The 27,124-nt window shown below is 26.3% G+C and overlaps 4 protein-coding genes across 4 annotated transcripts; all 4 read right to left on the bottom strand.

Moving 5' to 3' along the window:
- Positions 1–1,611: 1,611 nt before the first annotated feature.
- On the bottom strand, positions 1,612–6,920 carry LOC124432480 (odorant receptor 10a-like). The gene is made up of 7 exons (XM_046981463.1): positions 6,648–6,920; positions 4,330–4,777; positions 3,126–3,411; positions 2,815–2,914; positions 2,618–2,728; positions 1,846–2,001; positions 1,612–1,697 (listed from the first exon to the last, which is right to left on the bottom strand). Exons 1-7 carry the CDS (start codon positions 6,918–6,920, stop codon positions 1,647–1,649), a joined length of 1,425 nt encoding a protein of 474 aa, XP_046837419.1. The 3' UTR covers positions 1,612–1,646.
- A 1,842-nt stretch (positions 6,921–8,762) lies between these two features.
- On the bottom strand, positions 8,763–12,881 carry LOC124432479. The gene is made up of 7 exons (XM_046981462.1): positions 12,864–12,881; positions 12,190–12,637; positions 10,974–11,259; positions 10,663–10,762; positions 10,370–10,576; positions 9,701–9,856; positions 8,763–8,849 (listed from the first exon to the last, which is right to left on the bottom strand). Exons 1-7 carry the CDS (start codon positions 12,879–12,881, stop codon positions 8,763–8,765), a joined length of 1,302 nt encoding a protein of 433 aa, XP_046837418.1.
- A 2,286-nt stretch (positions 12,882–15,167) lies between these two features.
- On the bottom strand, positions 15,168–20,411 carry LOC124432478 (odorant receptor 10a-like). The gene is made up of 8 exons (XM_046981461.1): positions 20,099–20,411; positions 18,898–19,183; positions 18,581–18,680; positions 18,384–18,494; positions 17,609–17,764; positions 16,657–16,738; positions 16,528–16,603; positions 15,168–15,318 (listed from the first exon to the last, which is right to left on the bottom strand). Exons 1-8 carry the CDS (start codon positions 20,409–20,411, stop codon positions 15,168–15,170), a joined length of 1,275 nt encoding a protein of 424 aa, XP_046837417.1.
- A 2,765-nt stretch (positions 20,412–23,176) lies between these two features.
- Positions 23,177–26,921, bottom strand: LOC124432477 (odorant receptor 13a-like). Its single transcript, XM_046981459.1, has 6 exons — positions 26,609–26,921; positions 25,400–25,685; positions 25,074–25,173; positions 24,877–24,987; positions 24,096–24,255; positions 23,177–23,310 (listed from the first exon to the last, which is right to left on the bottom strand). Exons 1-6 carry the CDS (start codon positions 26,919–26,921, stop codon positions 23,177–23,179), a joined length of 1,104 nt encoding a protein of 367 aa, XP_046837415.1.
- Between the last annotated feature and the right edge of the window lie 203 nt (positions 26,922–27,124).

Here is a 27,124-nt window from a genome sequence, read left to right as displayed (position 1 = left end):
TTCTACACGGATACAGCTTTTCAGAGGCAATAATAATGAATAAATAATAAACAATAAATGTTCACTTTAAGCAATAGAGTATTCTGGAAGATCTATGAACAGAGAAATCGAAGGGATCGATACGATATCTCGGAATGAAGGCGCATAAATTGAAATTGTAAGAACTAGAATTAGCACTCAAATTTAAATATATCCAATAATTTTATAATTTCAATGTAATCTCAATTAATCGGATAAGTTATTCGTTTATCTTGTTTTATTTTTCAGTCCAATTCGCTTGATATGAATGATATCTCTTTTTTCTTTTTTTCCATATACGTTTATATATGGAAGTAATGACGAAAATTTCAATTAAAAAAATTTAAGTACACTGATATTAAAAATGTATCAATTTTTAAATATTTTACATATATTTATATATATATATATATTTAAGATTTAAGTTTTAATATTGAAAAGTAAATATTTTTATATTTATGCGTATGTAAATTTGAAAAAGAAAATATATATATATACATAGGATGTATTAAAGCATAATGATTTGGGAATAGTTTACATCCTCGTTATATTGAAATTGTCGATGCGATATTCGACAATGTGTTCTATATGTGACTGTAACGAGAATAAACTGAACATTCCTCGTTGTTTTCGATGTATCCTCCGTCATTAACAATTTCGATCTTGATAGTGACGATCAATGTTAACAAAATCAGATGAAAACGAATAATTATTATCAATAGAACCGACAAATTCGGCATTTAAGTTTCCAAAAGATTTTCTACCATAAGATAAAAGTCGTCTATTATATCGTACAAATCGATATACGCCTATGAGATTTGATTTGAGCAATAAACGGCATATATTGCAAATTTAACTTAACTATTTCTCAATGGCCATACATCACCGATCGCGATGTATCTTTCGTGAAGTAGAAAAACGTTCACGATCTCGAATAGTTTGATCTGAGAATAATCAAACAAAAAAAGAAAAATAACAAAAAATGGAAAATAAAAAAGAAGGCAAGAAATTGAAAGCAATAGCGATAAATGTTATCCTTTCAAGTCGTCTATACTTCTTCGACTTGTTACATTAAAAAAAGAAATCAGAAAAGAAAGTGACCTTCGACCGATATCTCCATACATAATGTTAAAATTTCTCTTATTTTATTTAATTTTTTTTTGCACTAGAAGAATTTCACGACATTGTCATTCACAATTTTATATTAACACAATTTAGTAATAATTAATGTAATTTAAATAATAAAATTATTTTTGTATTTCTTTCCTTCTATTTTTTTCTCTTCTTGTTATCTGTGCTCTTTCCATTATTTTTTCTTTCTCTACGACGTTCAGTTCATTTTTTATCGCAAGCAATTACGCACAGTCGAGATAACGAGATTGTAAACAAGATAAAATAAAGTATTTTTAATACTATGATTTAGATCAATAACAATGTACTATTTCTTCTTAAATTAAATGTTTGAAATAAGGAAACGTAACATCGTTTATTTAATCAATTTTATTTCTTTGATAAGATAAAATTTCTCTTTTGCATTTTCCTATTTATCTATTTGAATTTAACATTTAAAGTTCTCTATTGTTTCTTTTTTACCTTTCCTCTTTAGTATTCTTTTGTTTTCGCTCTTTTTACATAAACGTCCGTAGTACGGATAAATACGCCATTGATGTCTTCACCACCTAAAAACGTATGAGAACATATAAATAAAGGATATTAATTATGAAGATTCAGAAGATTATATATATATATATATATATATACATATATTTATGGTCAAAAAAGGATAGAAGAAACGAAGAAAAGAAAAAAAATTTAATTTTTACTCACATCTGTGTATGTAGTCAACGACAATGCGAAGAATTTGCCGACGGTCAGTTCCATTTGTTTTGACGATCGCATCATACAAATAAGCATTAATTTAATCTCCTCTTGCGATATGTTGTACCATTCGCAGTGATAAATTGATTCACCGAAGGATGTGCTCTGTAAGACATATATTTATTTTTAAACACTTATTTATCTGAAACAAAAATTATCAATGATTTGCGACAGGAAGCTGTTTAACTGATAATCATGACAGGTCAATCAGAATTATAAAAAGAAACAAAAAAGAAGAAAAAAATTTGTTTCCAGATATGCTGCTCAACTCATGAATTCATGTAGTTCTGAAATGTGATTTCAAATTTTTTCCGACACAGTATATATAATTTATAAATTATATGAATTTAATATGTATTATATAATATAATATTGTGCGAATATATATGTATATATATATATATATATATAAAAAATGTTCTAAAACAATAATATCAAAAGTATGTAATTAGAAAATAGGTATAAATAAATATAATAAACAATGTATCAAAAAGAAAATAAATGAGAATATTATATATGAAATTAAAATATAAAAAATAATAGAGAAAAATAAATAATTATAAACAAATAGAAATAAATGTAAATGAATTATAAAAAGTAAATAATTAATATTTATGTTTATGTGTTGGTGTGTTTCTTTATCTGAAAATGTGTGAAACGATATCATTGTATCAGTAGCATAAAATGATATAGTTGCGTGCGAATGAGATAATTTACGTACTTCATTGATAAGACACTGTCCGATATAGCAATAAACCAATAGTGTGCATGAAACACGACATGCAATTATGAAAATAGCTAATACCTTATTAGTCTCTCCTAGCGATAAACTCTGGAAATAATAATAATTTAATCTAATATATTCTAGGAAATATCTTCTAGAAATAAACGATAACGAAATGTATATGTTAAATTTACAACGAGCGCGTCGTAACCAAGAAGAGCAAGATGAATGGTACTTCCAACTAATTGTTGTAAAATTAGTAGGTTGAATTGATTTTCCAAAGATTCAGCTAACCTGAAACATTATACATAGTATATGTATACATATATAAATATATATATTTATATATTTATATATATGCATATATTTATTTAGTAAATTTCATTAATGCATTCTTTTATTTATTTTACTCATTATTATTGGTATTATTATTATTATCATCATCATTAGCATCATTTTTTATAATATTATTATTATTGATTTTGTTATTATTTATTATTATTACCATACTAGATGTATGTGTCTCAAAATTAATTCTCTTATTCGACGTTTACGATTCTCCGGATTGTTCAACACTTGCTTTACTTTGCAGGAAAGTGCAGAGAAAACACCACTAACGTGGAGTCCAAAACTGATGAATAGACAATCAGTTGCGGAGTAAATGAAGATTATACTTAGTACTATAATAAATTGATATAGACAAAGAAGAATGTAGATTGTCAGATTTGTCGGTCTGAACTTCTTAGGTGCTTTGTATGGCAATACGTATCCGTAAGATGAATTTGCAATGACTGTAAGTAAGAAAACCATTATAAAAGAAAGATTTTATTTTATTAGAAACTTTTTTTTTCCTTTCTTTATTAAACTATAACCATAGAAATATTTTAATTTCTCAATTTTAACTAGTAAGAAATGATATCTGTAAGATCAATTTTAGATTTTTCTCGTTATAATAATATTATAATTTCTTATAATATTATTTGTAATTGCTTTTAACAAAAGAAAAAAATAATTATAGTTATATTTTCTTTTTCCATCTTATGAACATTATTCTTAACGAAAAATATAAGGATATGCAATATTTTTCTATTAAAAATATTTTTAAAACGTACAAAAATTTTAATTTCTTCTTTTAATATTTGAATTAAAAGTAATATTAAAAAGTTATTTTACGTGATTAAATTTTCTAAGGTTTCTATTTCGCACTCCCGATGTATGATTATACTATCTTCTGTTAAAGATAATATATATTTGATGTAGAATATAGATAAAGAAAGAAAAACAATTAGAAACAAGAAAAATCAACAGAAGTATATTTCAATATATATTAAAATAAAGTATTTTAAATTTTCAAAATTATAATAATATAATTAATTGAAAAAAAATTATACAATTATATATAATTGAAATAAATTAGAATATTTAAAATATATTCACTAAAAATTAAAACAATAAAATTCGACAGTCGTTATAATAAAAATTATTCACGAATATAAAAAAGGAGATGATAAATAAAAAGAAAAGGAAAACAGTTGAAGAACATTTAGAAAAATTACTGATCGAAATGATAAAGAATAAATAAATAAATAAGTAGTCGAATGTAAAAGAAAAAAATTATTATACGAGGTAAAATAAATAAATGAAAAAGAGAAAAACCAAAAAAATCCATTAGTAAATTATGATTTTGATTTAATTGTGATAATATTTACCCTTTTCAAAATTGTCCATTGTAAGGGACAGATAATACATCGCAGAGGCTGTGCTGGATATAATCATACTCAACCTAACGATCTTTAGACTTAATTTATTATAACTTAAATAAGCAATCTTTTCCTCATCAGTTTTGTATTTTTCTGGAATAAGATCGAGTTTGATTTCCTTTAAAATTTCGGCCAACCCATTGCTATTTATTCTGAATATGCATGCCTTCAATAGCGACATAGCATTGAACACATTTTCTTCAATGCAAATAAAAACATATTCCATATCCGATAGGTTGTCGGTAAGCGAGATGAATCCCATTGTACAATGTATGGTCAAGTACACAGCAAAAAAGATGAAAAGCGGGTCGTAAATCTTTTCTGGCCAAATTCCCGCGCAATGTAACGTAAGTTTGTTCAAAGCTAACACCTTGCTGGTACTTCGAAAGTCAAGCTCCTAAAACGAAGATTTTCTTACTTCTCTTATTCCTTTTCTTTTTCTTTACATCCTTTATTTCTTTTTATTAATTTTTTTGTTTCCAGTATTTCTTTCTTTTAATCAATTATTTAAGTTAATTAAATAGTTTAACTTTCTCGAGAGTTATTGATCAATTGAATTTTTATTGCACTATACTTTTTGTTTCGTTTTGGTCTTTTTAAATTAGTCAATTGCCACGAAACCGAAATTTTATTTTTGCAAATCTTTCCATATATTATGAATTTTTTATTTTTTTTTCAATTATCTAATTAAGTAACTATTTTGTTTTCTTGAAGTATAATGATTAATTAAATTTTTTGCATATTTTTCATTCACTTCATTTTCTTTCATTACTATTTCGTATAGCAAAATAAATATAAGATAATTTTAACCCTTTGCACTCGAGGGCTCCGGAGCGGAGCCATTTAAAATTTGACTTGAAACTCGAGGACTCCGCTACGGAGACAATGCAAATAATTTTCAGTTTTTAACAAAAGGACAAAAACAAATCGTAAAAACTATTTATAGGATATTTCGCTTTTGGTAACATATGACGGTCACGGCTCGCGGATAATTGTGCTCTCGATAAAAGCAGATATTTGTATTCATAAACAATTAAAAAAATAATAACATTTCTTCACTAAAATTGCTTAGAGGTGCTAGTAATATGAATGAAAAAAAACTTCGAGTGCGAAGGGTTAATATACCATTCAATATAAATTTTCGATATAAAATTTTTATATCTTCTACTATAAAGGAAAGAAATACAGAAAAAAAGAATCATTTATTACGATTCGTCTTATACAAAATTTTCATAATTCATTAATTTATTTTTTTTTTACTATTACATATGAATAGTAAAAAATTGAAAATATATTTTTCAAAATACGGATGGAAGAAAAAAACAACACGTCATTTCTTGATTCAATAAGCAAAAGACGATTCGTGGTTTTTTAAAATTTACTAAAAAACGAAAATTATTTTTTAAAATCAATTTAACAAAAACACACATGCGTATACACGACTACATGCAGTTTTCTGTAATCTTAAAAAGAACAAGAGAAATGATAAGCAGAAAAGAAAGGAGAAAAAAAAATAAATTTTAGAAAACATATTCACCATTGCTAGCAAAGAAGGACACGTAAGATAAAGAAAACTATGTAATTTCTAAACACCGACCGAGAAAACATTCTTTAAATGAATACACTCTATGATTTATTTATATAGCAATTATCTCTGTAATAGAGCTTCATCAATATTTCCTCATTTTATTCTTTTTATTGCTTTATGGTAGTCGCATATAGACGTGGGTGGAGATACATTCACTCCCATACACAAACTGAATGATTTTAAAAATCGATTAATTGCATCTTAATGTATTTCAAACGAACATTTTCCACTCGGATCATTAAAACTTTTTACGGTACGATAGAAAACTTTTTTCTATGAATTATTTGCTGTTCTTGTATGTAATTTGATAAGAAGAAATAGAAATTATCCACAAAAATCACTAAACATCGTGGCGAACAATTTTTATTCGTTTTTCACAATTTTCTCGTCCTTTCCTTTTTTCTCTCTCAAAAAATCACTTGTTAATTTATGATCTAACACCTCCCTGAACACACTCGCATAACGTGACGAAGACATGAAAATATTAACAAAAAAAAAATTTTGTTAGGACAACGAGTGTGTGATCACCCATTCCTCTGGATTGAACCCTTATGATGATCACTTGAGTATTATGAACTTAACCAATCCTTTCTTTCCGAATTCGTCGTAATTTTTCTTTATTTATTCTTCCGTTAATGAACGATTGTTATTGAATGTACGAGACAACATCGTATCAAACGAATTCGAGTCGACTAATGTTCGAAGGTAAGAGAATAAATTCGAGAATGAAAGGTCGTGTAGCTTTTGCAATGATTGGCTGGAAGGAGGATGTAATTTGTGGAGAGTGAGGGTAAAATGCAGGAACGAATGAGAGTTTGAGAGTATCGTTGGTGGTGGGTGATGATTTATAATAACCTTGGATATTTTTCTTTTTTATTTTTGAAACTTTCTGAAACTTCTTTATGTTCTTCTTCGTTTCGTTTCGTTTTTCATTTCTTTTCCTGTTTTTCATGTTTCCTTGCATTGCAATTATCTTACCTACATTGAGCCTAACTTTAGTCTGTGTATTTTATTTTCTTTTTTAATAGATGGAACGTCCTTTTTCGAACGATTACAGAACGAAGAGACGTGTTTTAAACGTAAGAATTTAATGATCGTTCGAAGAGGTATATGCATTATAGGGAAAAGTATGTGCAAGCATTAGTATAGCGTGTGCAATGATAAAGCAGTGTAGCTGAAGGTTCACTGTAAGGAAAGTTTTGCCTTTAGTTTACACTATTTTTTATTGTCATTTTCGTTTTGTTTTGAAGTGTAGATCGCTATGATAAATTTTACGAACTATTTAGAGGATTCTAAATTTTTTTTTAGAATCGTAATCGCCTATTTATATTACGAGATGTATTGTGAACATTTCAGACTATTTTAAGGCACTTCCATATCTTTTTTTATGGCAATAATAGTATTTCATTGAAAGTTTAAGAATGAATTACACAATTTTGAAGTGTTGTTATATAATACTGGACATTACTAATTTATGCTACGGTATGTATTGTTATTAATTTAAACGATTTCCCAATTTTTTTTTATTCTATTTAATTTTTTTAATAATGTTGTCTGTCGTTTTATGTCACGGGATAAGTTTTGTGATCAGATTTGATATTTCTGAAATTTCTCTTTACTTTTATCTCTTTTCTTTTTTATAGTACCTCGTAGACACTTAAATGACGTACGTACTCTTCAAGATCTTCGGATAGGGTGAGCGAGAGAGAGAGAGAGAAAGAGAGAGAGAGAGAGAGTGATAGAGGTAAAATATGTCTCAGCCATTATTTCGTGAATCAGCCCATACCATCTGGACCCATTACCTATTAGACAAAGGTTTGCGTATAGTAACACATTTACTGGGACTATGATTAGTAACACATGTAAAACAGGTATAAAGAATACAGGTTCTACACGGATACAGCATTTAACAAGGTGTAATATTAAATAAATAATAAACAATGAATGTTCACTTTAAGCAATTGAGTATTCTGGAAGATTTATGAACAGAGATATCGAAGGGATCGGTACTATACCTCCAAATGGAGTCGCATAATCTGAAATTGTAAGAACTAAAATTAGCACTCAAATTTAAATATATCCAATAATTTTATAATTTCAATGTAATCTCTATTAATCGGATAAGTTATTCGTTTATCTTGTTTTATTTTTCAGTCCAATTCGCTTGATATGAATGATATCTCTTTTTTCTTTTTTTCCATATACGTTTATATATGGAAGTAATGACGAAAATTTCAATTAAAAAAATTTAAGTACACTAATATTAAAAATGTATCAATTTTTAAATATTTTACATAAATTTATATATATACATATATATATATATATATATATATATATATATATATATTTAAGATTTAAGTTTTAATATTGAAAAGTAAATATTTTTATATTTATGCGTATGTAAATTTGAAAAAGAAAATATATATATATACATAGGATGTATTAAAGCATAATGATTTGGGAATAGTTTACATCCTCGTTATATTGAAATTGTCGATGCGATATTCGACAATGTGTTCTATATGTGACTGTAACGAGAATAAACTGAACATTCCTCGTTGTTTTCGATGTATCCTCCGTCATTAACAATTTCGATCTTGATAGTGACGATCAATGTTAACAAAATCAGATGAAAACGAATAATTATTATCAATAGAACCGACAAACTCGGCACTTAAGTTTCCAAAAGATTTTCTACCATAAGATAAAAGTCGTCTATTATATCGTACAAATCGATATACGCCTATGAGATTTGATTCGAGCAATAAACGGCATATATTGCAAATTTAACTTAACTATTTCTCAATGGCCATACATCACCGATCGCGATGTATCTTTCGTGAAGTAGAAAAACGATCACGATCTCGAATAGTTTGATCTGAGAATAATCAAACAAAAAAATATAAATAACAAATAATGGAAAATAAAAAAGAAGGCAAGAAATTGAAAGCAATAGCGATAAATGTTATCCTCTTGAGTCGTCTATACTTCTTCGACTTGTTACATTAAAAAAAGAAAACAGAAAAGAAAATGACCTTCGGCCGATATCTCCATACATAATGTTAAAACTTAACTTATTTCATTTAATTTTTTTTCTCCAGAAGAATTTCACGACATTGTCATTCACATTTTTATAATAATATAATTTAGTAATAATTAATATAATTTAAATAGTAAAATTATTTTTTTATACAAGTCCTTCCTTCTCAGTTTTTCTCCTTTTCTTATCTGTGTTCTTTCGGTTTTTTACTTTTTTTCGCATTTTTATAGCAAGCACGGATACACAGTCGAATGTAACAAGAATGTAAACAAAGTAAAGTAAAATATTATTAATACTATCATTTAGATCAATTACAGTGTGATATTTTTTCTTAAATTAAATGTTTGAAAAAAAGAAACGTAATATTGTTTATTTAATCACTTCTATTTTTTTAATAAGATACATTTTCTATTTCTCATTTTCCTTTTTCTCGATTTGATTGTGACACGTAAAGTTCTCTATTGTTTTTTTTTAACTTTCCTCTTTAGTATATCTTTGTTTTCGTTCTTTTTACATAAATGTTCGAAGTACAGATAAATACGCCATTGATGTCTTGACAACCTAGAAACTTACGAGAACGTATGAATAAAGGATATTAATGATGATTTAGAAGATTATATATTTATATATTTATGTTGAAAAAAGAACAGAAAAAATGGAAATAGAAAAAAAATTTAATTTTTACTCACATCTGTGAATGTAGTCAATGACAAAACGAAAAATTTGCCTACGGTCAGTTGCATTTGTTTTGACGATCGCAACATACAAATGTGCATTAATTTAATCTCCTCTTGAGATATGTTGTACCATTTGCAGTGATAAATTGATTCACCGAAGGATGTGCTCTGTAAAATACATTTTTAAACATTTATTAATCTGTAATAAAAATTTTCAAATATTTGCGACGGGAAGGGGTGGAACTGATAATCATGACAAGTCAATCAGAATTATAAAAAGAAAAATAAAAGGAGAAAAAAATTTGTTTCCAGATATGTTGCTCAAGTCATGAATTCCTGAAGTTCTGAAATGTGATGTCAAATTTTTTCCGATACAATATACATTATTTATAAATTATATGAATTTAATATATATAATATAATATAATACTCTGCGAATATATATTTATATATATATACACGTTCATTTTAAATATAAAAAAAATGTTCTAAAACAATAATATCAAAAGTGTGTAATTAGAAAATAAGAATAATTATATATAATAAATATTGCGTCAAAAAAAAAAAAAAAAAATATGTAAGGAAAATTAAAATATAAAAATTAATAGAGAAAAATAAATAACTATAAACAAATAGAAATAAGTATAAATGAATTATAAAAAGTAAATAATTGATATTTACGTGTATATATCCATTATTTGAAAGTGTGTGAAACGATATCATTGTATCAGTGGCGTAAAATGACATAATTACGTGGGTATGAGATAATTTACCTACTTCATTAATAAGGCACTCTCCGATATAGCAATAAGCCAATAGCGTGGTTAAAACACGACATACAACTATGATAAAAGCGATTAACTTTTTTTGTTCTCCTGTTGCTATGCACTGGAAATAATAATAATTTAATGTAATATTTTTTAAAAAATATTTTCTAAAAATAAGCAATAATAAAATTTATATGTTAAATTTACAGCGAGCGAGTCATAACCAAGAAGTGAAAGATGAAGGGTACTTCCCACTAATTGTTGTAAAATCATTATGTTGAAATTACTTTCCAAAGTATCAGCTAATCTGAAACATTCTACACAGTATATGTATACATATATAAATATATATATTTATATATTTATATATATGCATATATTTATTTAGTAAATTTCATTAATGCATTCTTTTATATATTTTATTCATTATTATTGGTATTATTATTATTATCATCATCATCCGCATCATTATTTATAATATTATTATTATTGTTCTTGTTATTATTTATTATTATTACCGTACTAGACGTATGTGTCGCAAAATTAATTTTTTTATTCGACGTTTACGATTCTCCGGATTGTTCAAGACGTGCTTTACTTTGCAGGAAAGTGCAGAGAAAACACCACTGACGTGGAGTACCAAACTGATGAATAGACAATCAGTTCCGACGTAACCGAAGATTAAAATTAGTACTATTAAAAATTCATATAGACAAAGAAATATGTAGATTGTCAGATTTGTCGGTTCGATCAGCGGAGGGGTTTTGTATGGCAATACGTATCCGTAAGATGAATTTGCAATGACTGTAAGTAAGAAAATCATTATAAAAGAAAGATTTTATTTTATTAGAAACTTTTTTTTTCTTTCTTTATTAAACTATAACCATAGAAAAACTTTAATTACACAATTTTAACTAGTAAGAAATGATATCTGTAAAATCAATTTTAGAATTTTCTCGATATAATAGTATTATAATTTATTATTATAATAGTATTTTAATATTATCTCTAATTGCTTTTAACAAAAAAAAATAATTTTAGTTATAATTTCTTTTTCCATCTTATGAATATTACTCTTAACGAAAAATATAAGGATATGCAATATTTTTCAATTAAAAATATTTTTAAACCGTACAAAAATTTTAATTTCTTCTTTTAATATTTGAAATAAAAGTAATATTAAAAAGTTATTTTACGTGATTAAATTTTCTAAGGTTTCTATTTCGGACTCCCGATATATGATTATACTAACTATCTTCTGTTAAAGATAATATATATTTGATGTAGAATATAAATAAAGAAAGAAAAACAATTAGAAACAAGAAACATCAACAAAAGTATATTTCAATATATATTAAAATAAAGTATTTTAAATTTTCAAAATTATAATAATATAATAAATTGAAAAAAAAATTATACAATTATATATAATCGAAATAAATTAGAATATTTAAAATGTATTCACTAAAAATTAAAACAATGAAATTCGACAGTCATTACAATAAAGGTTATTCACGAATATAAAAAATATGATAAATGGAAAGAAAAGGAAAACAGTTGAAGAACATTTAGAAAAATTACTGATCGAAATGATAAAGAATAAATAAATAAATAAGTAGTAGAATGTAAAAGAAAAAAATTATTATACGACGTAAAATAAATAAATGAAAGAGATAAAAACAAAAAAAATCCATTAGTAAAATATGATTTCGATTTAATTATAATAAAATTTACCCATTTCAATGTTGATAGCTAAAAAGGACAGAAAATACAGCATAGCGGATGTGGTGCTTGTTCCTAATGTGATCTTAACGATCATTAAACTAAAATTGTTATAATTTAAAAAAGCAATCTTTTCCTCATTGGTTTTGTATCTTTCTGGAATAAGATCGACTTTGACTTCCTTTAAAATTTCGGCCAATCCATTCCTATTCATTCTGCATATGCATATCTTCAATAGGGCCATAATACTGAATAAATTCTCTTCAAAGCAAGCAAGAACATATTTCATATCTGATATGTTGTCGGTAATCGAGATGACTCCCATTGTACAATGTGTGGCCAAGTAAACAGAGAAAAAAATGAAAATCGGCTCGTGAATCTTTTCTGGCCAAATTCCCGCGCAATTTAACGTACGTTTGTTCAAATCTATCACCTTGCTGGTACCCCGAAAGTCATGCTCCTAAAACGAAGATTTTCTTACTTCTCTTATTCCTTTTCTTTTTCTTTACATCCTTTATTTCTTTTTATTAATCTTTTTGTTTCCAGTATTTCTTTCTTTTAATCAATTATTTAAGTTAATTAAATCGTTTAACTTTCTCGAGAGTTATTGATCAATTGAATTTTTATTGCACTATATTTTTTGTTTCGTTTTAAATTAGTCAATTTCTACGAAACCGAAATTTTACTTTTGCAAATCTTTCCATCTATTATGCATTTTTTATTTTTTTCAATTATCTAATTATGTAATTATTTTGCTTCTTTGAGTTGTAATGATTAATTGAATTTTTCTTGCATATTGTTCATTAATTTCTTTTTTTTTTCATTACTATTTCATATAACAAAAGAGAGAATTAAGAAAATTGTAATATATCCTTTAGTATAAATTTTTAATGTAAGATTTTTATATCTTTCAATATAAATGAATGAAATGCAGAAACAAAATGTCATTTATTACGATTCGTCTTATACAAAATTTTCATAATTAATAAATTTATTTTTCTTTACTATAACATACGAATAGTAAAAAATTGTAAATATATTTTTCAGAATACGGATGGAAGAAAAAAACAACACGTCATTTGTTGATTCACTAAGCAAAAAACGATTCGTGCTTATTATAATTTACTTAAAATAGAAAACTATTTAATAAAATCAATTTGACAATAACAAAAACACATACGCGTATAGTGCGTCCACACGTAGTTTTCTGTAATCTTACTTGATCGGAAAAAGAGCAAGAAAACTGATAAGCAGAAAAGAAAGGGAGAAAAAAAATAAATTCAAAAGCACATATTCACCATGGCTAGCAAGGACGACATATATAATAAAAAAGCAATGTAAATTCTAAACATCGATCGAAGAAAAGTTTCTTTAAATGAATGCACCCTATGATTTATTTATTTCACAATAATCTCTGTAATAGAGCTTTATCAATATTTCCTAATTTTGTTCTCCTTATAGCTTTATGGTAGTCACATATAGACGTGAGTGGAGACACATTCACTCCCATACACGAACTGATTGATTTTAAAAATCGATTAATTGCATCTTAATGTATTTCAAACGAACATTTTCCACTCGGATTATTAAAACTTTTTACGGTACGATGGAAAAGTTTTTTCTATGAATTATTTGCTGTTCTTCTTGTTTATAATTTGATTAAAAGAAAATTATCCACGAAAATTATTAAACATCATGGCGAACGATTTTTATTCATTTTTCACAATTTCCTCGTTCTTTCCTTTTTTCTCTCTCAAAAAGTCACTTATTAATATATGATATAACACCTCCCTGAATACACTCGCATAACGTGACGAAGACATGAAAATATTAACAAAAAAAAATTTTGCAAGGCCAACGAATATGTGATCAACCATTCCTCTGGATTGATCCCTTATGTTGATCACTTGAGTATTATGAACTTAACCAATCGTTCCTTTTCGAATTCGTCGTAATTTTTCTTTATTTATTCTTCCGTTAATGAACGATTGTTATTGAATGTACAAGACAACATCGTATCAATCGAAATCGAGTCGATTAATGTTCGAAGGTAAGAGAATAAATTCGAGAATGAAAGGTCGTGTAGCTTTTGCATTGGTTGGCTGGAGGAGGATGTAAGTTGTGGAGAGTGGGGGTAAAATGCAGGAACGAATTAGTGTTCGACGGTTTCGTGTGTGGTGCGTGATGATTTATAATACCCTCGGATATTTTTTTCTTTTTAATTTTCGAAACTTTCGAAACTTTTTTTTGATTGTTCTTCGTTTCGTTTCGTTCTTCTTTTCTTTTCTCTTTTTTTTGGTTTCCTTGCATTGCAATTATCTTACCTACATTCTGTCTAACTTCGGTCTGTGTCTTTTATTTTCTTTTTTAATAGATGGAACGACCTTTTTTCGAAAGTTTACAGAACGAAGAGACATTTTAAACGTAAGAATTTAATGATCGTTCCAAGAGACGTATCCATTATAGGAAAACGTATGTGCGAGCATTAGTATAGCGTGTGCAATGATATGGTAAAGCAGTGTTGTTTACGGTTCACGCTAAGGAAAATTTTGCTTTTAGTTTAGACTATTTTGTATTTCATTTTCGCTTTGTTTTAAAATGTAGATCGCTATGAAAAATTTTGCGATCCACTTAAAGGATTCTGAATTTTCTTTTGTAATCCTGATCGCCTATTTATATTACGATATGTAGTGTGAACAGTTCAGACGATTTTAAGACTTCCATTTTTTTTGTATATAATAGTGTTTCGTTGAAAGTTTAATGAAAAATTAGACAATTTCGAAATGTTTTTATATAATACTGTACAATACCAATTTATGCTACGGTAATTATTATTAATTTAAACGATTTCGCAATGTTTTTTTTACTCTATTTAATATTTTTAATAATGTTGTTTGTCGTTTTATGTTACGGGATAAGTTTTGCGATCAATTTTTGACTTTTCTGAAATTTCTCTTCTCTATTTTCTCTTTTCTTTTTTAGTGTAACTCTTAGACTTTAAAAGGACGTATGTACTCTTCAAGATCTACGGAGAGGTTCACCAAAAGAGAGAGAAGGAGAGAGGTTAAATGTCTCTTAGCCATTATTTCGTGATGACTAGGATTAGTACCACATGTAAGAATGGTATAACGAATACAGGTTCTACACGGATACAGCATTTAACAAGGTATAATATTAAATAAATAATAAACGATGAATGTTCACTTTAAGCAATTGAGTATTCTGAAAGATTAATGAACATAGAAATTGAAGGGATCGTTACGATATCTTGGAATGGAGGCGCATAATATGAAATTGTAAGAACTGAAATTAGAACTCAAATTTAAATATATCCAATAATATTATAATTTCAATGTAAACTCAATTAATCGCATAAGTTATGCATTTTTCTTTTTTTATTTTTCAGTTCAATTCTCTTGATATGAATGATATCTCTTTTTTCTTTTTTTCCATATATGTATATAATATCTCGGATTGATAAGGTGAGATGATAAACGAAAATAAGTTTCTCTGTGAACAAAGTGATAAATCTTTATTTGTTAGTTAATGCTTAGCTCCTAATTACTCTTACCTGTGAACAAAGAAACGACAATTTATGTTTATTATTCACAATGTTAAATTTCATTTAATATATATTATAAATTTTCTTATAGCTCTCGTGTTACTTTTCTCTTCTACGTTATATTTCATACTGTCCGTTTCTCTTCCAAATATTAACGGCTCGGTTTTTAGGTCACAAAAGATATTGTAAATAATAAAGGACAATGGAAGGGCGGGCTATGAGACGCAAATCTATCTGAAGAAAGTATACTTTCTTTACATGTATATATATCATTAGTTAATGACAAAAAATTTATTTTATAAAATTTTAGTACAATATAATAATATTAAAAATATATTAGTTTTTAAATATTATACATATAAATTAAATTATAAAATATTATAATATAATCTATATAATATATAATATAATATATACATATATATTATACATATATATATATATATAAATATATATACATATATATATATTTAAGAATTAAATTATAATATTGAAAATGAAATATTTTTATATTTAAAGGTATATAAATTTGAAAAAAAAAAATATATATATATATTTCCATAGAATGTACTAAAGCATAATGATTTGGGAATAGTTTACATCCTCGTTATATTGAAGTTGTCCATGCGATTTTGTGTTCTATATGTGACTGTAACGATAATAAACTGAACATTCCTCGTTGTTTTCGATGTATCCTCCGTCATTAACAATTTCGATCTTGATAGTGACGATCAATGTTAACAAAATCGGATGAAAACGAATAAATATTATCAATAAAACCGACAAACTCGGCACTTAAGTTTCCAAAAGATTCTCTAGCATAAGATAAAGGTCGTCCATTATATCGTACAAATCGATATACGCCTATGAGATTTGTATCGAGCAATAAACGGCATATATTGCAAATTTAACTTAACTATTTCTCAATGGCCATACATCACCGATCGCGATGTATCTTTCGTGAAGTAGAAAAACGATCACGATCTCGAATAGTTTGATCTGAGAATAATCAAAAAAAAATAAGAAAAATAACAAAAAATGGAAAATAAAAAAGAAGGCAACAAATTGAAAGCATTGGCAATAAATGTTATCCTCTTGAGTCTTCAATTCTTCTTCGACTTGTTATATTAAAAAAAAGGAAACAGAAAAGAAAATGATCTTCAACCGATATCTCCATACATAATGTTAAAACTTATCTTATTTTACTTAATTTCATTTCTCCAGAAGAATTTCATGACGTTATCATTCACATTTTTATAATAATACAATTTAGTAATAATTAATATAATTTAAATAATATAATCATTTCTGTATTTCCTTCCTTCTCATTTTTCTCTTTTTGTTATCTGTGCTCTTTCCATTATTCTTTTTTTCGCTACGACGTTCAGTGCGTTTTTTATCGTAAGCACGTACGCACAGTCGAGATAACGAGATAGTAAGCAAGATAAAATAAAGTTTTTTTAATACTATGATTTAGATCAATAACAATGTGCTATTTCTTCTCAAATTAAATGTTTGAAATAAAGAAACGTAACATCGTTTATTTAATCAATTTTATTTCTTTGATAAGATAACCTTTCTCTTTTGCATTTTCCTATTTATCTATTTGAATTTAACACTTAAAGTTCTCTATTGTTTCTTTTTTACCTTTCCTCTTTAGTATTCTTTTGTTTTCGCTCTTTTTACATAAACGTTCGAAGTACGGATAAATATGCCATTGATGACTTCACGACCTAAAGACGTATGAGAACGTATGAATAAAGGATATTAATGATGATTCAGAAGATTATATAAATATATATACATATATTTTTGTTGAAAAAGGGACAGAAAAATGAAAAAAAGAAAAAAAATTTAATTTTTACTCACATCTGTGAATGTAGTCAATGACAAAACGAAAAATTTGCCTACGGTCAGTTGCATTTGTTTTGATGACCGCATCATACAAATTTGCATTAATTTTATCTCCTCTTGCGATATGTTGTACCATTTGCAGTGATAAATTGATTCACCAAAGGATGTGCTCTGTAAAATATGTTTTTAAACATTTATTAATCTGTAATAATAATTTTCAATTATTTGCGTCAGGAAGGGGTAGTGGGTAGAACTGGAAACCATGACAGTTCAATCAGAATTATAAAAAGAGAAAAAAAGGAGAAAAAAATTTGTCTCCAGATATGCTCTTGATTTCATGAATTCCAGAAGTTCCGAAATGTGATGTCAAATTTGTTACAAAACAATACATGCAATTTATAAATTATATGAATTTATTATGTATAATGTAACATAAATCTGTGCATATATATACATATATATACATACTGACTTTTAAATATAAAAGAATTGTTCTAAAAAAATAATATCAAAAGGATGTAGTTAGAAAATATTAATAAATAAATATAATAAATAATGTTTCAAAAAAAAAGAATATATGAATATATATGAAATTAAAATATAAGAAGTTATAGAGAAAAATAAATAGCTAAAAGAAAACCGAAAGAAATGTAAATGAATTATAGAAAATAAATAATTATTTTTTACGTGTATGTGTGTGTGTATTTCTTTATTTGAAAATGTGAAATGATATCAATGTATTAGCAGCATAAAATGACTTAATGGCATGCAAATGAGATAATTTACGTACTTCATTAATAAGACACTCTCCGATATAGCAATAAATCAATAGCGAGATTAAAACACGACATGCAATAAAGACAAAAGCGAATAACTTTTTCTCCTCTCCTAGCGTTATACTCTGGAAATTATAATAATTTAATGTAATATTTTCTAAAAAATATTTTTTAAAAATAAGCAATAATAAAATTTATATGTTAAATTTACAAGGAGCGAGTCATAACCAAGAAGAGTAAGATGAATGGTACTTCCTATTAATTGTTGGAAAATTAATACGTTGAACACACTTTCCAAAGAATCTGCTAACCTGAAACATTCTGCATAGTAAATGTATACATATATAAATATATATATATATATATATATATATATATATATGCATATATTTATTTTGTAAATTCCATTAATGCATTCCTTTATATATTTTATTCATTATTATTGGTATTATTATTATTATCATCATCATCAGCATCATTTTCTATAATATTATTATTATTGTTTTTGTTATTATTTATTATTATTACCGTACTAGACGTATGTGTCGCAAAATTAATTCTTTTATTCGACGTTTACGATTCTCCTGATTGTTCAAGACGTGCTTTACTTTGCAGGAAAGTGCAGAGAAAACACCACTGACGTGGAGTCCAATACTGATGAATAGACAATCAATTGCGACGTAACCGAAGATTAAACTTAGTACTATAATAAATTGATATAGACAAAGAAGAATGTAGATTGTCAGATTTGTCGGTTCGATCAGCGGATGGGTTTTGTATGGCAATACGTATCCGTAAGATGAATTTGCAATGACTGTAAGTAAGAAAACCATTATAAAAGAAAGATTTTATTTTATTAGAAACTTTTTTTTCCTTTATTTATTAAACTATAACCATAGAAATATTTTAATTTCTCAATTTTAACTAGTAAGAAATGATATCTGTAAAATCAATTTTAGATTTTTCTCGATATAATAGTATTATAATTTCTTTTAATATTATCTCTAATTGCTTTTAACAAAAAAAAATAATTTTAGTTATAATTTCTTTTTCCATCTTATGAATATTACTCTTAACGAAAAATATAAGGATATGCAATATTTTTCAATTAAAAATATTTTTAAACCGTACAAAAATTTTAATTTCTTCTTTTAATATTTGAAATAAAAGTAATATTAAAAAGTTATTTTGCGTGATTAAATTTTCTAAGGTTTCTATTTCGGACTCCCGATATATGATTATACTAACTATCTTCTGTTAAAGATAATATATATTTGATGTAGAATATAAATAAAGAAAGAAAAACAATTAGAAACAAGAAAAATCAACAAAAGTATATTTCAATATATATTAAAATAAAGTATTTTAAATTTTCAAAATTATAATAATATAATAAATTGAAAAAAAAATTATACAATTATATATAATCGAAATAAATTAGAATATTTAAAATATATTCACTAAAAATTAAAACAATGAAATTCGACAGTCGTTACAATAAAGATTATTCACGAATATAAAAAGATGATAAATAGAAAGAAAAGGAAAACAGTTGAAGAACATTTACAAAAATTACTGATCGAAATGATATAGAATAAATAAATAAATAAGTAGTCAAATGTAAAAGAAAAAAATTATTATACGACTTAAACTAAATAAATGAAAGAGAGAAAAACAAAAGAAATCCGTTAGTAAAATATGATTTCGATTTAATCATTATAAAATTTACCCCTTTCAATGTTGGTAGCAGTAGCGGACAGATAATACATAATAGAGGCTGTGGTGCCTGATCCTAAAGTGATCCTAACGATCATTAAACTAAAATTGTTATAATTTAAAAAAGCAATCTTTTCCTCATCGGTTTTGTATCTTTCTGGAATAAGATCGACTTTGACTTCCTTTAAAATTTCGGCCAACCCATTCCTATTCATTCTGCATATGCATATCTTCAATAGCGTCATAATATTGAACAAGTTCTCTTCAAAGCAAGCAAGAACATATTCCATATCCGATATGTTATCGATAATCAAGATGAATCCCATCGTACAATGTAAAACCAAGTAAAGAGAGAAAAAAATGAAAACCGGGTCGTGAATTCTTTCTGGCCAAATTCCCGCGCAATATAACGCACGTTTGATCAAATTTATCACCTTGCTGGTTCCCCGAAAGTCAAGTTCCTAAAACGAAGATTTTCTTCTCTTATTCTTTTTCCTTTTCTTTATATCCTTTATTTTTTTTGATTCATTTCTTGGTGTCTAGTTTTTCTTTTTTTTAATCAATTAATTATGTTAATTAAATCGTTTAGCTTACTCGAGAGTTATTGATTAATTGAATTTTTATTGCATTATTTTTTTTGTTTCCTTTTGTTCTTTTTAAATTAGTTAATTACGACGAAATCGAAATATTATTTTTGCACATCTTCCCATTTATAATGCATTTTTTATTTTTTTTTCAATTATCTAATTAAGTAACTATTTTGCTTCCTAGAAGTATAATGATTAATTAAATTTTCTTGCATATTTTTCATTTACTTCTTTTTTCTTTCATTACTATTTCGTATAACAAAATAAAAATTATGAAAATTTTAATATATCCTTCAATATAAATTTTCAATATAAAATATTTATATCTATTACTATAAAGGGAAGAAAAATAGAAAAAAATGTCATGCATTAGGATTCGCCTTATAAAAAATTTGCATAATTAATAAATTTATTTTTCTTTACTATAACATATGAATAGTAAAAAATTGTAAATATATTTTTCAAAATACGGATGGAAGAAAAAAACAACACGTCATTTCTTGATTCAATAAGCAAAAGACGATTCGTGGGTTTTTAAAATTTACTGAAAAACGAAAATTATTTTTTAAAATCAATTTAACAAAAACACACATGCGTATACACGACTACATGCAGTTTTCTGTAATCTTAAAAAGAACAAGAGAAATGATAAGCAGATAAGAAAGGATAAAAAAAAATGTAAACTTTAGAACACATATTCACCATTGCTAGCAAGAATGACACATAAGGGAAAGAAAACTATGTAACTTCTAAACACCGACCTAGAAAACTTTCTTTAAATGAGTGCACCCTATGATTTATTTATTTAGCATTTATCTCTGTAATAGAGCTTTATCAATATTTCCTAATTTTGTTCTCCTTATAGCTTTATGGTAGTCACATATAGACGTGCGTGGAGATACATTCCCTCCCATACGCAAACTGGTTGATTTTTAAAATTGAATAATGTACCTCTTAATGTACATTCTTAATGTACATTAAGCATCTTAATGTACTTCAAACGAACATTTTCCACTCGGATCATTAAAATTTTTTACGGTACGATAGAAAAGTTTCTTCTATGAATTATTCACTGTTCTTCTTGCATATAATTTGATAAGAAGAAAAAAAAAATTATCCACGAAACCACTAAACGTCGTGGTAAACGATTTTTATTCGTATTTCACAATTTCCTAGTTCTTTTCTTTTTTTTCTCTCTCAAAAAATCACTTGTTAACATTTGATTTAACACCTCCCTCGAGACACACGTATAACGTAACAAAGATATGAAAATATTAACAAAAAAGAAATTCTTGTTAGGACAACGAATGAGTGATCACCCATTCCTCTGGATACATCCCCGATGTGGAACACGTGAGTATCGTGAATTTAACAAATCTTTTCTTTTAAATTAGTCGTAATTTTTCTTTAATTATTCTTTCGTTAATGAATGATTGTTATTTGATGTACGATACAACAACGTATCAACCGAATTCCAGTCGACTAATGTTCGAAGGTTAGAGAACAAATTCTAGAATGAAAGGTCGTGTAGGTTTTGCAGTAGTTAGATGGAGGGGGATGTAAGTTATGGAAAGTGGGGGTAAAATGCAGGAACGAATTAGTGTTCGACAGTTTCGTGGGTGGTGGTTGATGGTTTATAATAACCTAGAATTTTTTTTTCTTTTTAAGTTTCGAAACTTTCGAAACTTTTTTTTGATTGTTCGTCGTTTCGTTTCGTTCTTTTTGTCTTTTCCTTTTTCTTTTGTTTCCTTGCATTGCAATTATCTTACCTACATTCTGTCTAACTTCGGTCTGTGTCTTTTATTTTCTTTTTTAATAGATGGAACGACCTTTTTTCGAAAGTTTACAGAACGAAGAGACATATTTTAAACGTAAGAATTTAATGATCGTTCCAAGAGACGTATGCATTATAGGAAAACGTATGTGCGAGCATTAGTATAGCGTGTGCAATGATATGGTAAAGCAGTGTAGTTGATGGTTCACGGTAAGGAAAGTTTTGTGTTTAGTTTAGACTATTTCATATTTTCATTTTCGTTTTGTTTTGAAATGTAGATCGCTATTTTTTAATAATATTATTTGTCGTTTTATGTTACGGGATAAGTTTTGCGATCAGTTTTTACATTTCTGAAATTTCTCTTCTCTTTTTTCTCTTTTCTTTTTTATAGTACCTCGTAGACTCTTATATGACGTACGTACTCTTCGAAATCTACGGATAGCGAGAGCGAGAGAGAGGGAAAGTGAGAGAGAGAGAGAGAGAGAGAGAGAGAGAGAGAGAGAGAGAGAGGGAGAGAGTATAAAAATGTGTCTCAGTCATTATTTCGTGAATCAGCCCATGTGATCTGGACCAATAATCTTATTAGACAAATGTTTGCGTATAGTAACACATTTTCTAGGACTAGGATTAGTAACTCATGTAAGACAGGAATAATGGATACAGGTTCAACACGGACACAGCTTTTAAGAAGGTATAATATTTAATAAATGATAGACAATGAATGTTCAATTTAAGCATTTGAGTTTTCTGGAAGGTCTATGAACAAAGAAATCGAACGTAACTTTTTCTCAATGGCCATACACCATCGATCGCGATTTATCTTTCGTGAAGTAGATAAACGCCCACGATCTCGAATGGTTTGAACTGAAAATAATTAAACAAGAAAAAAAGACAACAAATTATGTAAAATAAAAGAGAATGCATCAAATTAGAAGGAATAGTGATATATGTTATCCTCCTGAGCCATCAATACTTCTTCGACTTGTTACATTAAAAAAAAGGAAACAGAAAAGAAAATGACCTTCGACGGATATCTTCATAGATAATGTTAAAATTTATTTTATTTTTTTTCTTCGGAAGGATTTCACGAGCTTGTCATTCACATTTTTGTAATAATATAATTTAGTAATAATTAATATAATTTAAATAATAAAGTCAGTGTTCTTTTGATTTTTCTTTTTTTCGATACGATGTTCAGTTCATTTTTTATCCCAAGTCAAGATAACGAGATTGTAAACAAGGAAGTATAAAATATTTTTAATATTACAATTTAGATCAATAAAAGAGAGCTTTTTCTTCTTAAATTAAATGTTTAAAATAAAGAAACGTAACATCGATTATTTAATCAATTTTATTCTTTTGATAAGATGCCCTTACTTTTTTTAATTTTTTTTTTCAACTTAAATGTAGCACTTAAAGTTCTCTTTTGTTTTTTCTTACCTTTTCTCTGTAGTAATTTTTTGTTCTCGTTCTTTTTACATAAACGTTCGAAGTACGGATAAATACGCCATTGATGTCTTGACAACCTAGAAACGTACGAGAACGTATGAAAAAGGATATTAATGATGATTTAGAAGATTATATATTTATATATTTATGTTGAGAAAAGAACAGAAAAAATGAAAATAGAAAAAAAATTTAATTTTTACTCACATCTGTGAATGTAGTCAACGACAACGCGAAGAATTTGCCGACTGTCAGTTCCATTTGTTTTGACGATCGCAACATACAAATGTGCATTAATTTAATCTCCTCTTTCGATATGTTATACCATTTGCAGTGATAAAATGATTCACCAAAGGACGTACTCTGTAAAATATGTTTTTATACGTTTATTAATTTGTTATAACAATTTTCAATTATTTGCGTGTGGGAAGGTGTAGTGGGTAGAAGTGGAAACCATGACAGTTCAATCAGAATTATAAAAAGAGAAAAAAAGGAGAAAAAAATTTGTCTCCAGATATGCTCTTGATTTCATGAATTCCAGAAGTTCCGAAATGTGATGTTAAATTTGTTACAAAACAATACATACAATTTATAAATTATATGAATTTATTATGTATAATGTAATATAAATCTGTGCATATATATACATATATATACCCACTGACTTTTAAATATAAAAAAATTGTTCTAAAAAATAATATCAAAAGGATGTAGTTAGAAAATATTAATAAATAAATATAATAAATAATGTGTTACAAAAAAAAAGAATATATGAATATATATGAAATTAAAATATAAAGAATAATAGAGAATAATAAATAATTATAAACAAATAGAAAGAAATGTAAATGAATTATAAAAAGTAAATAATTAATATTTATGTGTATGTGTTTGTGTGCTTCTTTATTTGAAAATTTGAAATGATATCATTGTATTAGTAGTATAAAATGACTTAATTCCGTGCAAATGAGATAATTTACGTACTTCATTAATAAGACACTCTCCGATGTAGCTATAAAGTAATAGCGTGCTTAAAATACGACATGCAATTATGATAAAAGCGATTAACTTTCTTTGCTCTCCTGCCGCTATACACTGGAAATAATAATAATTTAATCTAATATTTTCTAAAAAATATTTTCAAGAAATAAGCAACAATAAAATGTAGATGTTGAATTTACAACGAGCGCGTCGTAACCAAGAAGACATAGATGAAGGGTACTTCCCATTAATTGTTGTAAAATTAGTAGGTTGAATTCACTTTCCAAAGAATCAGCTAACCTGAAACATTATACATAGTATATGTATACATATATAAATATATATATATATATTTATATATTTATATATATGCATATATTTATTTTGTAAATTGCATTAATGTACTCTCCTAATTATTTTATTCATTATTATTGGTATTATTATTATTATCATCATCATCCGCCACATTATTAATAATATTATTATTATTGTTTTTGTTGCCGTTGTTACTTTTTCTTATTATTACCGTAATAGACGTATGTGTCCCAAAATTATTTTTTTTATTCGGCGTATACGATCTTCCGGATTGTTCAAGACGTGCTTTACTTTGCAGGAAAGTGCAGAGAAAACACCACTGACGTGGAGTACCAAACTGATGAATAGACAATCAGTTCCGACATAACCGAAGATTATAATTAGTATTATCAAAAATTGATATAGACAAAGAAAAACGTAGATTGTCAGATTTGTCGGTTCGATCAGCGGAGGAGTTTTGAACGGAAATACGCATCCATAGGATGAATTTGGAACGACTGTAAGTAAGAAAACCATTATAAAAGAAAGATCTTATTTTATTAGAAACTTTTTTTTTCTTTCTTTATTAAACTATAACCATAGAAATATTTTAATTTCTCAATTTTAACTAGTAAGAAATGATATCTGTAAAATCAATTTTAGATTTTTCTCGATATAATAGTATTATAATTTCTTTTAATATTATCTCTAATTGCTTTTAACAAAAAAAAATAATTTTAGTTATAATTTCTTTTTCCATCTTATGAATATTACTCTTAACGAAAAATATAAGGATATTGAATATTTTTCTATTAAAAATATTTTTAAAACGTACAATAATATTAAATATTTTTTTTTAAATATTTGAAATAATAATAATATTAAATATTTATTTTAAGTGATTAGAATTTCTATGGTTTCTATTTCGGACACCCGATAAATAATTATACTAACTACCTTATGTTATAGATAACATATATTTCATGTATAAGATATAAAAAAAAGGAAAACAATTAGAAACAAGAAAAGTCAACATAAAAATTTATTTCAACATATATTAAAATAAAATATTTAAAATTTTCAAAATTATAATAATATAATAAATTGAAATAAAAAATTATACAATTATATATAATCGAAATAAATTAGAATATTAAATATATATTCACTAAAAATTAAAACAATAAAATTCGACAGTCGTTATAATAAAAATTATTCACGAATATAAAAAAGAAGATGATAAATAAAAAGAAAGGGAAGATAGTTAAAGAACATTTACAAAAATTACTGATCCAAATGATAGAAAATAAATAAATAAATATGTAGTCGAATGTAAAAGAAAGAATTTATTATACGACGTAAAATAAATAAATGAAAAAGAGGAAAATCAAAAAAATCCATTGATTAAAAATGATTTCGATTTTATTATAAAAAAATTTACCCATTTCGATGTTGGATGCTACGACGGACAGAAAATACACAGTACTGGATATGGTGCTTGTTGCTAAACTGAACTTAATGAGCTTTAGACTAAAATTGTTATAATTTAAAAAAGCAATCTTTTCCTCATCGGTTTTGTATTTTTCTGGAGTAAGATCGATTTTGATCTCCTGTAAAAATTCGGCCAACGGATTGCTTTTTATTCTGCATATGCATATCTTCAATAGCGTCATAAAATTGTACAAGTTCGTTTCTAAGCAAGCAATAACATATTCCACATCCGATATGTTCTCAATAATCGAGATGACTCCCATTATACAATATAGGGTCAAGTAAACAACGAAAAAAATGAAAACAGGCTCGTTAACCCTTTCTGGCCAAATTCCCGCGCAAATTAACGCACGTTTGTTCAAATCTATTACCTTCTATTTTATTTAATTTTTTTTGCTCTAGAAGAATTTCACGACATTGTCATTCACAATTTTATATTAACATAATTTAGTAATAATTAATATAA

The sequence above is a fragment of the Vespa crabro genome, chromosome 25, assembly GCF_910589235.1.
Source record: "Vespa crabro chromosome 25, iyVesCrab1.2, whole genome shotgun sequence".
NCBI lineage: Eukaryota > Metazoa > Arthropoda > Insecta > Hymenoptera > Vespidae > Vespa > Vespa crabro.
This window is presented reverse-complemented; position numbering and strand designations above follow the sequence as displayed.

What these genes read in the sequence shown, in the direction of transcription:
- LOC124432480 (XM_046981463.1), bottom strand. Translation starts at nt 6,920, where the DNA reads ATGAAAAACAGGAAAAGAAATGAAAAACGAAACGAAACGAAGAAGAAC. An exon ending in ACATTAGTCGACTCGAATTC is followed by an intron (nt 4,778 to 6,647) that starts GTTTGATACGAT and finishes TCTTCGTTTTAG; the next exon opens with GAGCTTGACTTTCGAAGTAC. An exon ending in AATGGACAATTTTGAAAAGG is followed by an intron (nt 3,412 to 4,329) that starts GTAAATATTATC and finishes TCTTACTTACAG; the next exon opens with TCATTGCAAATTCATCTTAC.
- LOC124432479 (XM_046981462.1), bottom strand. An exon ending in CAAATAATGGATATATACAC is followed by an intron (nt 9,857 to 10,369) that starts GTAAATATCAAT and finishes TGTATTTTACAG; the next exon opens with AGCACATCCTTCGGTGAATC. An exon ending in CATTGACTACATTCACAGAT is followed by an intron (nt 8,850 to 9,700) that starts GTGAGTAAAAAT and finishes GATTATTCTCAG; the next exon opens with ATCAAACTATTCGAGATCGT.
- LOC124432478 (XM_046981461.1), bottom strand. Translation starts at nt 20,411, where the DNA reads ATGGGATTCATCTTGATTATCGATAACATATCGGATATGGAATATGTT. An exon ending in TGCTACCAACATTGAAAGGG is followed by an intron (nt 19,184 to 20,098) that starts GTAAATTTTATA and finishes TCTTACTTACAG; the next exon opens with TCATTGCAAATTCATCTTAC. An exon ending in GAGAGTGTCTTATTAATGAA is followed by an intron (nt 17,765 to 18,383) that starts GTACGTAAATTA and finishes CATATTTTACAG; the next exon opens with AGCACATCCTTTGGTGAATC.
- LOC124432477 (XM_046981459.1), bottom strand. Translation starts at nt 26,921, where the DNA reads ATGGGAGTCATCTCGATTATTGAGAACATATCGGATGTGGAATATGTT. An exon ending in AGCATCCAACATCGAAATGG is followed by an intron (nt 25,686 to 26,608) that starts GTAAATTTTTTT and finishes TCTTACTTACAG; the next exon opens with TCGTTCCAAATTCATCCTAT. An exon ending in GACTACATTCACAGATGTGA is followed by an intron (nt 23,311 to 24,095) that starts GTAAAAATTAAA and finishes AATTATTTTCAG; the next exon opens with TTCAAACCATTCGAGATCGT.